The sequence below is a fragment of the Nakaseomyces bracarensis genome (assembly GCF_045282275.1).
Source record: "Nakaseomyces bracarensis strain CBM3 chromosome Unknown Scaff13_0, whole genome shotgun sequence".
In the NCBI taxonomy this organism is placed as follows: domain Eukaryota; kingdom Fungi; phylum Ascomycota; class Saccharomycetes; order Saccharomycetales; family Saccharomycetaceae; genus Nakaseomyces; species Nakaseomyces bracarensis.
The window spans coordinates 180567-193650 of record NW_027263959.1 but is presented as its reverse complement, the minus strand read 5'-3'; the positions used below and the strand labels follow the sequence as shown (position 1 = coordinate 193650).

At 39.0% G+C, this 13084-nt stretch overlaps 6 protein-coding genes across 6 annotated transcripts; 4 read left to right on the top strand and 2 right to left on the bottom strand.

Moving 5' to 3' along the window:
* Positions 1 to 144: 144 nt before the first annotated feature.
* SNX41 (Snx41p) lies at positions 145 to 2160 on the top strand (the record flags this gene model as incomplete). The annotated part of the gene is made up of 1 exon (XM_071054274.1): positions 145 to 2160. The coding sequence occupies one exon, from the start codon at positions 145 to 147 to the stop codon at positions 2158 to 2160; it is 2016 nt and encodes a 671-aa protein (XP_070908967.1).
* Positions 2161 to 2577: 417 nt separating this feature from the next.
* Positions 2578 to 3765, top strand: RPN9 (proteasome regulatory particle lid subunit RPN9; the record flags this gene model as incomplete). The annotated part of the gene is made up of 1 exon (XM_071054273.1): positions 2578 to 3765. One exon carries the CDS (start codon positions 2578 to 2580, stop codon positions 3763 to 3765), a length of 1188 nt encoding a protein of 395 aa, XP_070908966.1.
* Positions 3766 to 3980: 215 nt separating this feature from the next.
* Positions 3981 to 6953, bottom strand: CYM1 (pitrilysin family metalloprotease; the record flags this gene model as incomplete). Its single annotated transcript, XM_071054272.1, has 1 exon — positions 3981 to 6953. One exon carries the CDS (start codon positions 6951 to 6953, stop codon positions 3981 to 3983), a length of 2973 nt encoding a protein of 990 aa, XP_070908965.1.
* Positions 6954 to 7240: 287 nt separating this feature from the next.
* Positions 7241 to 8809, top strand: GPI17 (GPI-anchor transamidase GPI17; the record flags this gene model as incomplete). Its single annotated transcript, XM_071054271.1, has 1 exon — positions 7241 to 8809. The coding sequence occupies one exon, from the start codon at positions 7241 to 7243 to the stop codon at positions 8807 to 8809; it is 1569 nt and encodes a 522-aa protein (XP_070908964.1).
* Positions 8810 to 9049: 240 nt separating this feature from the next.
* On the bottom strand, positions 9050 to 10048 carry PPM1 (leucine carboxy methyltransferase; the record flags this gene model as incomplete). Its single annotated transcript, XM_071054270.1, has 1 exon — positions 9050 to 10048. One exon carries the CDS (start codon positions 10046 to 10048, stop codon positions 9050 to 9052), a length of 999 nt encoding a protein of 332 aa, XP_070908963.1.
* A 786-nt stretch (positions 10049 to 10834) lies between these two features.
* On the top strand, positions 10835 to 12997 carry PPZ2 (salt homeostasis regulator; the record flags this gene model as incomplete). Its single annotated transcript, XM_071054269.1, has 1 exon — positions 10835 to 12997. One exon carries the CDS (start codon positions 10835 to 10837, stop codon positions 12995 to 12997), a length of 2163 nt encoding a protein of 720 aa, XP_070908962.1.
* Positions 12998 to 13084: the final 87 nt, after the last annotated feature.

Here is a 13084-nt window from a genome sequence, read left to right as displayed (position 1 = left end):
CTTCTTGTCTTTTGTCTTGGGCGTAGCGCTGAGATCCTTTTCAAGGGGAAAATAGGCCTTCCCTTACTAGAAGAGACCTTTCGCATATAAATACAGAGACAGATACAAACCAATACAGCCATAACACAACATAGTAGAAGACTAATGGGTAGGAGGAAGAGTCGGTCTAATGAACGCTATGGCCACGGTAAAAGCCATAGCCAGAGCCATAGCCAGAGCCAGAGTAGAAGTCCGGTAAAGGTAGAGGAGTTGGAAGAGGAGGATAATAACCCCTTTGTGGGGACTACACATATGTATGCTTCTGGAATAACTGGAGTACTGGGTAATGATGAACATGGAGGTGACAGAGAAGGAGAAGCAGAAGGAGAAGATGAGGCGCTACCAGTTTTGCGTGGAGTAGAGGAAGATGACGATGATAGCAATGAGAATAGCGATATAAAGGAGGAAGATGTGGATATACTGACACAGACGCTGTATCGTTCTGCAGATGAGCCCTTTGTGTCCGTCCCGGTGAAGTCGATGACGGTGTCAGGTGAGTCGATGTTTAAGATACCAGCAGATAACGAGGGCCCCATTACTATCAGCGATGCTGGAGATTATAGGGATCCATGGGGGAAACACGCAATAGGTTATGTTATCGAGCTGAACGGTATACACACGACTAGAAGGTATTCTGAGTTCCATTCGCTAAGAAAGAACCTTGTTTTGCTTCTGCCGACCATTGTGGTGCCAGCGCTGCCACCAAAACACTCCATCATGAACTATATCTTCAAGAAGAAGTCTGTAGATACAAGAATCATAGACTCGCGAAAGAGAATGCTGAGCACATTTTTGAATGATTGCTACGATATTCCGGAAATAGCTAACCATATAGTCTTTAAGAAGTTCTTAGATAACGAGGTCCTGTGGAAGGATGTGTTAAACTCGGCCCCCATCATAATTTTACCTCACGATAACCACTTAGCCCCACCGTTGAACCCAACCAAACCAAGCCCTCTGCACTTAATTCTTCCATCACCAAATGCCAAATTGAGTCGAAACGTCAGTGTTTTGAACCCGTTGATTCCAACTAATGCAGAGCTAGAAAACAAGTTCAACAACCTCGAGAAAAGGTTCTGGGAACATAAAGTAAATTACAGAAATTTACACAAGTCTGTCAAGCAACTAGAGAACCACTTAAAGATGATCGGAGGTCTATTCAGTGAATTAGGGGTACATTATAACTCTTTCTCACTGGAGAATAACGTGAAACCTACTAATGATGAGGATGAGGTGCTTGATAAGAAGACCAGCGTGGTGATCGAGAAGGTCGGCCATGCTTGTGATGTCAGTTATGTTACACATGAAATTCTATCAGAACAGCTTGTAATAAATTTGGAGGAACCACTATACGAATTTATCCAACTACTAGAAGATTCCAGGAGAGTAATGAGTTTCAGAAAGGCCAAATATCTTCAATATGAAATTGTGGAGATAACCATTGATAAAAACAGAAAGCGGCAGAAATCACTGAAAGAAATTGACAGCCACATAAAGAATATGACGGATGTCATGAACCAAAGCATTGTATTGGAAGCTCGAAAAGTGTCCAGTTTTGATGATATGCACTCCACGGTATCCCGTGTAAGCTATCCAAAAAGTGACGAGATACAGGATATCACGGGTAGAACCACACAGACAGGATCAAACGAAGATGCAAATGATGGCGATGTTAATAATGAATCACTATTATCTAATGAAGCCGAGGATAATATTTCCCATGTAACTGTGAATGACGGAGAGACTATATCTGTTGAGGAAGCAACCCAGAGACTGAGTGCCTCTACAATACATGCCAATAAGCTTAAAGTGAGAAAAGAGTTGGCTAAGAGGAGAGACAGGAACTCTCGTCAATTAGATCCAACACTTCTAACAGAATCTGAACGTATGCAAGAATTGAAGATACTGGAACGTGAACTAGACAAGTTGGAAGAAGTACAGAAACTTATTATGCGGGACATAGAAGATGTTAATAACTCCACCTTGACGAACCTAGAACACGTTGCATCAAAACTAGATATCAAGTGGAAGATACTGCTTCGCAAAGTCTCCAAGGCGATGGTAGACTACTCAAGGGAATCATTGGCAGCTTGGAAACTGTTGAAAGAACATCAATCATAAAATAACATGAAAAACATCTCATTGAAGTTTTGGCAAGAATTAATTCTTTTTCTTTTTTTAACAGAAATAAAAAAAAAAGAACGTAAGTAAATACCTTAATCATACAGAATTAATCTATTATATCTCAATAAAATAGCAAAATATAATTACATATACATTTCTAACAATATAAGCTATGATTAATATTTAAAGATCAAAATATCATACTTTACGTCATTTGCCACAGAAGATGAAATTTAGGCGAAGGAGCTACAGCGAGAGAGCATGAGGGGCCCTTTAAAGATGGACAAAACCATACCTCCCTTTTAAGATGGACCACAATATAAAACTTCCTCGCCACTACAACACTATTCAAGTAAATCAATTGGTAAAACTAGGATTGAGAATATTCACATTATATATACAAGATTATCAAGAATGGCAGTACATGAGATAGACACTATTTTGAGCACATTGCGCCTGGAGGCTGACCCTCAACTAGGGGAATTATTTGATCAATTTGAGCACAACTATGAGAACAAGTTATGGCATCAGTTAACACAAAGTTTGTGTGTTTTTTACTCAGATGAGAGGTCGAAGCCGTTGAGATTGCGTGTTTATGATGCATTTGTTGTCAAATTCCTGGAGAATGTCAATGAGCTGTCCCTGGTTCAATTTCTTCTTGTATCTTTACAAAATGTAACGGACTATGATGAGTCTTTGAGATACCTTACTCACTTAAAGCAGACTCTAGAAGATATTGATGCCAAGAAGACTAGAAACGATGGATTGAATAACCATGAGAACGGGTGTCTTTTCATTGATATTGAGATTGCAAGGATTTATTTGTTGAAGGAAGAATTGATTAAGGCTAGAGATCTGCTGGATACCCTAGAGAAGACCATTGAGATGAAGGATAACGTTCCTTTAATCTTGACTGGTTCTTTCTACTCTGCCAACGCACAATATTTTAAAATAAAGAATGATTTCAATTCTTTTTATTACACAGCGCTATTATACCTTTCAACTTTGGAAGATAAGAATGAACTTATTATAATAAACAAGGAGCCAAGCGTTGAACTAGCATATGACTTGTGTATTGCTGCACTATTAGGTGACAAGATCTACAACTTTGGAGAACTGCTACAACATCCAATAATGGAACTTATTAGCGACAGAACTGACTATACCTGGCTATCACAACTGCTAAATGCTTTAACAGTAGGTGATTTAAGTAAATTTGATACTCTGATTAATATTCAGATTCCTAAGACCCCTATCCTTGCGGAAAATGAATCCTTTTTGAGACAGAAGATATGCCTCATGAGTTTGGTGGAATGCATCTTCTCTAACAACATTCGTATGCTATCTTTCCAAGACATTTCTAACGCCACAAATCTGCCCAAGGAACAGGTCGAACACCTTGTCATCAGAGCAATCAGTCTTGGTTTATTGAAGGGATCGATTGATCAAGTAAATGAACTAGTTTCGATTACATGGGTGCAACCAAGAATAATTAATGATGAACAAATAACTAAAATGAAGGTTAGATTGGAAGAATGGGATGAACAAGTTCGCGCACTTGCAGAAAGAATGGAAAAGCGTGGTAAACCTATTTGGGTATAATGCATTCATATATTAACTACATACTAGAACTATGATATTATGTATAGTAAAGTTCGGTAGTAATTACATGATATATAAGTGCAATTGTGTTAAAAAACTATTTACAAAATTTTGGTCATCAAAAGTTCCAGATATTTTCTGAAAACGGGATTGCTTTATATACGTTCTCTCTCCATAGTTCAAATAATAACCCATACCCTCTTAATTTTTATGTTCTATTTTGTCTCAATCCCAATATCTTCTATTTTCCATTTAGGAGATACAGTTTCATTCTCTATACTTGGTCCAACTACTGTATTTACACCAGAGCTAGGTAGCAGATACTTTTCTGCTACGCGATGAATATCTAGCAATGAGGTATCAAGTAACTGCTCCCTTCTGGTTTGTCTCATTTCATCGGTAACTCCTGAACTAAACCATGTAGTACCTTCACTTTTTGGGCTAATTGGTGCATCAACCTGTTGAAATATTGAAAGTTTGGCCTCATCAATATCTGCAGATTTCCATTGCGCATCGTTTAAAACGTATTTGATAGCGTTATCAAAGGTTGCTAAACTCTTTAGAGGATGTGGATCACGATATGAATAGTAGTTGAATAAACCAGAAAGTGCCGTAAATGTCGCACCGCCACCATATGCGCCTCCTTTTTCTCTTATTTCTTTGTGTAGATGCTTGAAAGTTAACATATTAGCTAGAACTTGCAAAGCGGCACCGTCCTTGTGCGTATATGGAACACCGACATGAGATTGGGCAGTATAATGAACTTGGAATGGAAAATTTATTAGTGTACCTTTTGCTATTTTGGCAAGGAGTGGGAATGAGCTCGTCTTGAATGGATTATCAACTTTTTTCCCAGTAGGCAAGCTCGATGTAAACGTATCAATTTCATTTTTAACTTTAACTTTCTGCTCGACAGAGTCTAAGGAAACAAAAAATTCAAGGTTCTCTTTTCCAATAATAATCTTTTGCAGCTCACTCAACTTGTCAATAACTTCTGTTTCAAACAAATTATTGTTTTCCAATAAAGAATTCAACCGTGAAATTAGTTTGAAGTATTCGATACCAGATAACGATTCTTGTATTGAGTTGGCGGTGGATAAATGGGCACTAGAATATGATCTCGCTACAGTATGTCCTGATTCAGCTATGTGGGCGGTATTGGAAGAGGCTAATGATCTTATTAACACCTTCAATTTTTCGCTATGCTTCTTAAAATCAGTTTCAACAAGAATCTTTTTTAGGATATCGAATATATGACTTGTTTTAGAGTTTAAAGACCATCCACTAAATTCGAAGTATAGCTTGGGTGATAAGTTAACTGGGTCAGGAACAACACTAACATCGGTGGTAATTCCTCCGGTATGTAACTTGATTTCATTCTCAATTATATTATACGGTTCAGTGCTGGTACCTAAGTGAGTTAATGAGGCTGCAAATAGACTTAAATACGGATAAAGCTCTAAAGGAATACTGTCATTAATTAACTTTTTACCTCTACAATAAGTTATACCATTTGTAAATGTGTTTCTCACTGAAACTTTATTAGTCGTTTCCACTGGGTAGTAATCTGAGCTTCTTGGAATATCAGAAATATGAACAGAAGGTAAACACGACAGATCTTCCTGTTCGTTTTGAGCTGCTTGTAAAAGGATACCACGTTTATAAATCGCTTGTTTGTCGTCTTCATTTAGTGTTTCAACTTTCTTACTTAGGCTTTGCGACTCCTTTTCAGCGAGATTACCTGAAAAATGATCAGATCCATCTAATGTAAACAAAAACTTAGGACTGTTTAGTAGATATTTGTTTATCAAATCTTTGAATATTTTATCACCTAAGGCATTGTAGTCATCGCGAAATCTGTATAGTAGCTCATCGAAATCCAATCCCTGGATTGGATCTATACCACTCGTCCAACCAGGTAATATAGAATATAGTATCTGCATACCGAAATCAGCTTTCTGATCCTTCTTAGATAGTTCAAGTTGTTGAATGATAGCTTCTATTTTCTTTTCATCAAACTTAGTTTCGACTACGTCATTCAACGATTCCATAACTGTTTGTCTAAACTTTTGTATATCCTCCACACCTTGTACACCTACAGTAAACAGGTTTGCTGCAGTGATGGATTCTACACCAGTGTTGACAGTAAATTCGAAACCAATACCCGTTTCTATTAGTTTCTTGTACATAATAGAGTCATGGCCATCTAATAGAAGGTTACCTAACACCTTCAGCAGGAATGACTCATAAACATCTGTGGGAGATCCACATATCCAAGTCATTGAGGATTTATTTTGCTTTTCCGGTGGTAACATTGGGTCCATTTGCCCCGTAGTATTCACCTCTTTATCCACTGTTATTTTAATAGGTTGAGGTAAACTGTTGTCACGTACCCGTTTCCCATATAGTTTGAATTCTTCGTTTAGTTTAGCAAGAGTATCCTCCAGCGGTAAAGAACCGTAAGTGAAAGTTCTACTATTAGAAGGGTGATAGTTTTTCGCATGGAAGTCTAATAGGTCCTGGTAGTGCAAGTTAGTTATTTCTTGTGGATCTCCGCCAGAGTTATGGAGTGAAGGATAAACTGTCTGTTGGAATTGCGACCAAAAATGATAGTCTGCATTGGATACTTGTCCCTTCATCTCGTTAAACACCACACCTTTATAGACTATATCGCTTTTTGGATCTGCCATATCAGCATTTTCTAACCTCCACCCTTCCTGGTAAAAGTCCTGTTCCTTTAACAAGGGTCTCAAAGTAGCATCTAAGTATACATCTCTCAAGTTAGTGAAATCCTTGGGATTGGTAGTGGCAAACGGGAAGAAAGTATAGTCAGGACCCGTCATAGCATTCATAAAGTTCGCCAATGACTTGTTCAACATCTTAAAGAACGGATCCCTTACAGGATACTTCTCTGACCCACATAGAGTTGTGTGTTCCAGGATATGCGGCACACCAGTAGCATCACTAGGCAGCGTTCTAAACGCAATACTAAACACATTATTCTTGTCCTCACGATCTATATGCAGATGTTCAGACCCAGTTTGCTCATGCACCAGGTCTACAGCAGTCAATTTCAACTCAGGCACAGGAACACACCGTCTAATTTCGTACCCATGTAGTATCCCACCAACAGGATATTTCTTCAACACCGCACGCTGGCTAGAAGCAAATCGCTTAAACCTTAACATCCTGTATCTTTTGTTGGCTGTTATATTATTTATAGAGTATTTTTATTGTAAAACGCTGTGGTTAAACAGCTTCCTCACACGTCGATAAGCCCTTTATAAATCCTAAACCTTCAAAAGTGCCTTATACACCCATTTTTCGCTATAAGGGCCAAATCAGCATTTTTAGACATTTTGACATGAAAGCCATCCAATAGGGCAATTGGGATTTGGATTAAAAGAGTATATAAGCAAGTTAGTAGTGTTTATTGGCATAGATACAGAAAGGGTCAATAAGGGCAGACGGACAAATGTTTCTCAGGAAGGCGGTTAGTGTGTTCTTTGTGGTGTTGTATGTTGTGGTGGGTGTACCGTTGTGGTACAAGTTGACAAATATATATAGGGCTCCGTTGCCTACTAGTTACATTGAGTCTTTGCATGAGGATGCATTTCAGGATGTACATGTTGTTATCCCCGTATATATCAAGAGTGAGACGTATAAGTTTCCGGATGTGCACGACGCGGTGCAAGTGCAAGTGAACTACCTGTTGAATTCGAGGGAGCATGATATTGATTGGTCTTTGCAGGTGTTACCGTATGATGAAGGAGTTGTTGGTGAAGCAATGAAGCGTGGGGATGACTTCCATGTTGTTTCCCTTGTCTTGGATACGCTTAGTGGGTTCTTGCCGGCATATGACTCGAAGGAGATCACTGTGCTGTACGATGACGAAGCTGTGGCCACGAATGACTTGCCTTTCTTTGTAGCACAGACTCTCGTGGAACATGTGTTTACAATTGAGTGGGAGAAGTTCTCAAATTACAAATCCAAGAAACAGAACTCGATGGCAGTGTCATACACGCCGGATATCCACCTAAGTATATCGCTTCTGAACGGTGGTGGATACCCCGTCGAGTGGGAGGTTGAAAAAACACTGAAGAACTTCTTCACCCCTTTCAGAGAGTTTATCTCCCCTCTGGTTAACTTTACTGTGGATACCTCGATCATTTACCACAATGACCTAAACTTACATGCGTTGAACAACAGCGATAACGTCACATGGACAGAGCTTTCACACACAATTGACTTATCAGACTTATCCTCGATGAACTATTATAAAGAATTCACCACCTTGAACTTGGCAATGGTGTTCCCGGACCCTGCAAACGCTCCAGAAGGTTTAAACTTTATCCACGGGAAAAAGAAGGACAATATTGTTTACGATTGGTCAAGTTTCCTGGTTCCTCAGTGGGGTGTTCTTGTTATTAACAAGCATCCGCTGACCAGTGACTCAGTAATTTCTGAAAGCTACTTGGAACCTGTGATGTTTCAATTTGTGGCAGATTTGACAAGGTTGATTGGTTTGACTTCAGAAAACGACGAACTGAATACTCCATATATCACAATTGACTCATTCAAGAGACTGATGACTTTACAGAATATAGAAAAGTCTGTTGAAACTCTGTGGTCTTTGGTCAAACTAATTACAAGCTTCCAAGAAATGGCTGTGCCACAAGAAGTTATGGGAAACGTGACCCAAGCGTTGGACTTAAGACTTGAGATTATAGAGTTATTGAATAATCCTGATAAAGGTGGAGATTTCGTCTGGAATAGTGCTTTGGCAAAGAGTAACGAACTAGTAAGATTGACAGAGTTAGCTTTCTTCCACGGTGAGATGGTACAGCAGAATTTTATGCCCTTAAAACATAAGGTTTCTGTATATTTACCATTATTTGGTCCTCTTTCAATTGTGATATTTATGGGATTTGTTTATGTCATTAGGGAAGGCCGAACTATCAATGATGCCACTGAAGAAGAGGAGATTGTTGAGGAGACTGAAAATGAAAAAGTTAAAGAAAATGTTGACATTACAGAACAGTGATCACAAGCTACTCCCTGATATTACCATTCAATTCGTTCAAATATTTATTGAAGCACCACCTTGACAAATAATTATATGCACTATTTTAATAACTTTCAGATTAGGTTTATTAACTTTTATGCTTCGAACTTATAATGATTCTATAAATTAATACTATATATAAGTAAATACGATATATACATATAAAATTAAACTGGGTTATTTACATGCCTACATAAAGTGAAAGACATTTTTTTCTTTTTAATCCTTCCATTGACAGTAGAATGTTACATAATGACTTTGCATTATCTTCAGTTCTTCTACTTCGTCCATGAATTGTAATGTCTTCAAACGATTCTTTTCCTGTGGAGATACTGAGTCATTATAATACTGCCACATGTCCATAATTTCACTCTTAAACACCGAATTGTTCCTCTGAGTCCACCTTGAGGCATAGGTTGCACATGAATTGAATTTCAGCAAGGTGGGCATCTCTAGTTGACGGGACTCACGTAAATTTTGTTGCATAATCACACCAAACCTGTCATTTTGGGCCGACCCTCCGATTGGATCGTACGAAACCCATTCTCCTTCTGTATATGTATCTATAATACAATCTATCAGACTTTGGGACTCCTTCTCCGGCAAATAGCAGAGGACACATTCAGAGATGATCAATGTGGGGACCTTGGGATCAGTCAACCGCAAAAGCAGCTCCTTTGTGGCCTCTATGTCCCTTAAATCACAGGATTCCAGTACGTATCGTTCATCCTGGAGCATGGAGCTCAGTACTGGTGATTTCTCTAGTGTATCTCTCTTCAACTTCACCGATTCCATATAATCCAGGTCCACGTATCGAATGGCGGGCCCCTGGGACTGAAACTGTGTGTCATGCCCTGTGTGTCTCAGTAAAGGCACCATCCGTAGATCAGACCCGCACCCAATATTCACAATCTGTAAAGGACCATCACCATTTCGCTCCACAAACTGGAATACACGCTCATCAATCGCCAATGTCCGTAGATACGTCCCATAATTCATAACGGGGTAAGAGTTCCCACTGTACTTACACTTCCCAAACGCTCTCCTGCTCACCCCACGAAGCGCTTCAAGGTACGCCATATACAACTGTGCCAGAATATCATACCCTGCGCCAGCACCAGTTCTGGAAGTAGAGACAGGCGGCAAGTACTTCGTACTCACAGCACTAATCTTACTTGCCAACGCATCAAAATCAGTCTGCTGTATAGCCCGTTCCATTACCCTATACAATAACCAATAATGTTTTGACTCTTTAGACAGTTATTTAGATAATATCTCTTACAGTTAATGGTGTAATACTGCCATATAATATAGCTATACTATAACATATCTGTAAATAAATTAATATTCCGACGGAGATAAACGGGGAGATAACAAAAAACACCACCCCTCACAAGGACAGCGGAGATATACAAAATATATCACGTGATAACCATCACATGCACTTTTAGTGGTTGGTGATCTTCTTTCGTGTTTTATTATAACCATGTGCTGTGACGTATAACATTATATCGATTTATATATCACTAAACACGTTTATGTACATGTGATGATGTGTATATAGCCATTCTTCCATGAAAATTAAAAAAAAAAAAAATTAGAAAATTAGAAAAGGCAGAGAGAGAGAGAGTGAGAGAAGGGGTGAAAACCCATGGAAGGGTCTAATGCTTAACCATAAGAGTCTATATCGATACTTATTTCAGTTGAGGGTGGAAGGTAATTGACTAACAATAGGATAAAGATTGTAGGTATAAAACACAATCTGAAGAAAAGAAAGGATAAACTATTGTTTCGGGGTCTTTAAATTTATAGAACGAGAAGAGACAGTGTCTGAGAGAGAGAGAGAGAGAGACTAAAGACAGGAACTAATTGGGGTATAGAATTGGAAAGAGTAAATACTATATAGTATTTAAAAACATTAATCGCTCAAAAGAGTTTATATTAAAAAAATAAAATAATCAACTGGAGTTTGCAAACCAGAAAGTACCAAGAAAACAAAATACGATGGGTAATACATCTTCTAAAGCTAAGAAGACTACGGTTAAGAAGAAGAAAGGAAAGAAAAATGTGCCGCCTGAGATCACCAAGACGGATACTGTACAGTCGAGCAGGTCAGTTGGTTCGCGGCATTCAGAGGGGTCGCGATCGAGGCGGAGTTTTGCATCTGGAGTGGCGTCAGCAGGAGAATTCGATGAGATTGTTGATCAAGAAGTAGCGGGGTATAACAGTGGTCCTAGTGGGTTGAATGATGTCCAGGACAGTAATAATGGTAGGAACGGGAATGTGACAGCGAATAAGAGTGTGAGTCCCAGTGGAAACTCTGTTAGCGCTGCAACTGGTAACAATGCTACTGTCAATACTAATGGTTTTGGTTATGGTAGTGTTACTGGAAGTGCGAGCGTTAGTGCTAGTGGAAGTGCTAGTGCAATTGGTAATAGCTATGGAAATGGTAATGGAAACGATGGAAGCGGGTTTTTGACGGCAGGAACGTCTAGTAATGCACGCAGGACGTCGAATTCTAGGAGATCCAGTTATAACCACGGTGATCTACCGCCGTCAATGGTGCAGATTGAACCTAAGCCCCCGATCCTAAGGAATAGTAAAACTATATCGTCGACGAGTTCGTTTGTGTATGACGAAAATGCTCTGACGGATGATGACGACAATATTAACAATATAGGAGACACATCATTGATACATACAGCTGCATCTCGTGACAGAAACCTCTCCGGAACAGAATTTAATAGGACTGGATCTGTCTCTTCAGCATCACGAATGAGAAGGCGGTCGGATAACGGGGCTCCGATAGAACGTGGCGATACACCAGTTGGTAAATCACCTTTGAACAGATCTAACTCTATGGCATCTTCTCTGTTGAGCAGAAAGTCTTCATTCGGATCGAATGGTAATACAGAGTACAGTACACCTTTGCATTCACCTGCAGCTATGGATGGCTCGAAGGGTGACTATTTTAGTGTACACTCTGCAGATGGTTCAAGAGTAGAGACGCCTGGTGGACGTGATAGGCTGGGTGATCTGAAGGATGATAATTATCGGAGGTCTAATTCAATGTCAAGCCAAGGATCGCATTCTAAATCTCAACTTGATGCTTACCCTAGTATCTCCACCGATGTTGTCCTAGCTGAAGCAAATGCTGAAATGCCAACTGATGGTAAGAAGAAAAAGCCACAAAAACCTATAGATATAGATGATACTATTCAAAAACTCCTGGATGCAGGATACGCTGCCAAAAGAACTAAGAATGTATGTCTCAAAAATTCGGAGATAGCTCAAATTTGTCAGAAAGCAAGAGAAATATTCCTGGCACAACCTGCATTATTAGAACTTTCTCCTTCGGTTAAGATTGTTGGTGATGTTCATGGACAATACGGTGACCTGCTTAGATTGTTTACCAAGTGTGGTTTCCCACCAATGGCTAATTATCTCTTTTTAGGTGATTATGTTGATCGTGGTAAACAATCCCTGGAAACTATATTATTATTACTGTGTTATAAGATAAAATACCCAGAAAATTTCTTCCTTCTAAGAGGTAACCATGAATGTGCAAATGTGACAAGAGTATATGGATTTTATGATGAGTGTAAACGTAGATGCAATATTAAAACTTGGAAAACTTTTATTGACACTTTTAATACACTACCATTGGCAGCGATTGTAACTGGTAAGATTTTTTGTGTTCACGGTGGTCTGTCTCCTGTTTTAAACTCCATGGATGAAATTAGACATGTTAGTAGGCCAACAGATGTTCCGGACTTTGGATTAATCAACGACCTACTATGGTCTGATCCCACAGATTCTCCCAATGAATGGGAAGATAATGAAAGAGGCGTTAGTTACTGTTACAATAAAGTTGCTATTAATAAATTCCTCAATAAATTTGGTTTTGATTTAGTTTGCAGGGCACATATGGTTGTCGAGGATGGTTATGAATTTTTTAATGATAGAAGTTTAGTGACTGTATTTTCTGCACCTAACTATTGTGGTGAATTCGATAACTGGGGTGCAGTAATGAGTGTAAGTGAAGGATTAATGTGCTCATTTGAACTACTAGATCCACTTGATAGTGCAGCACTAAAGCAAGTAATGAAGAAAGGAAGACAGGAAAGAAAATTGGCAGCACAACAGCAGCAGCAATCCCAAGACTGAACTGTCTGTAATACTAGAGATGTAAATATTAGGTGGCATTCCTACAGCTTTCATAGTCTTCACACTCTCATTTGTTCAATTCCGTAT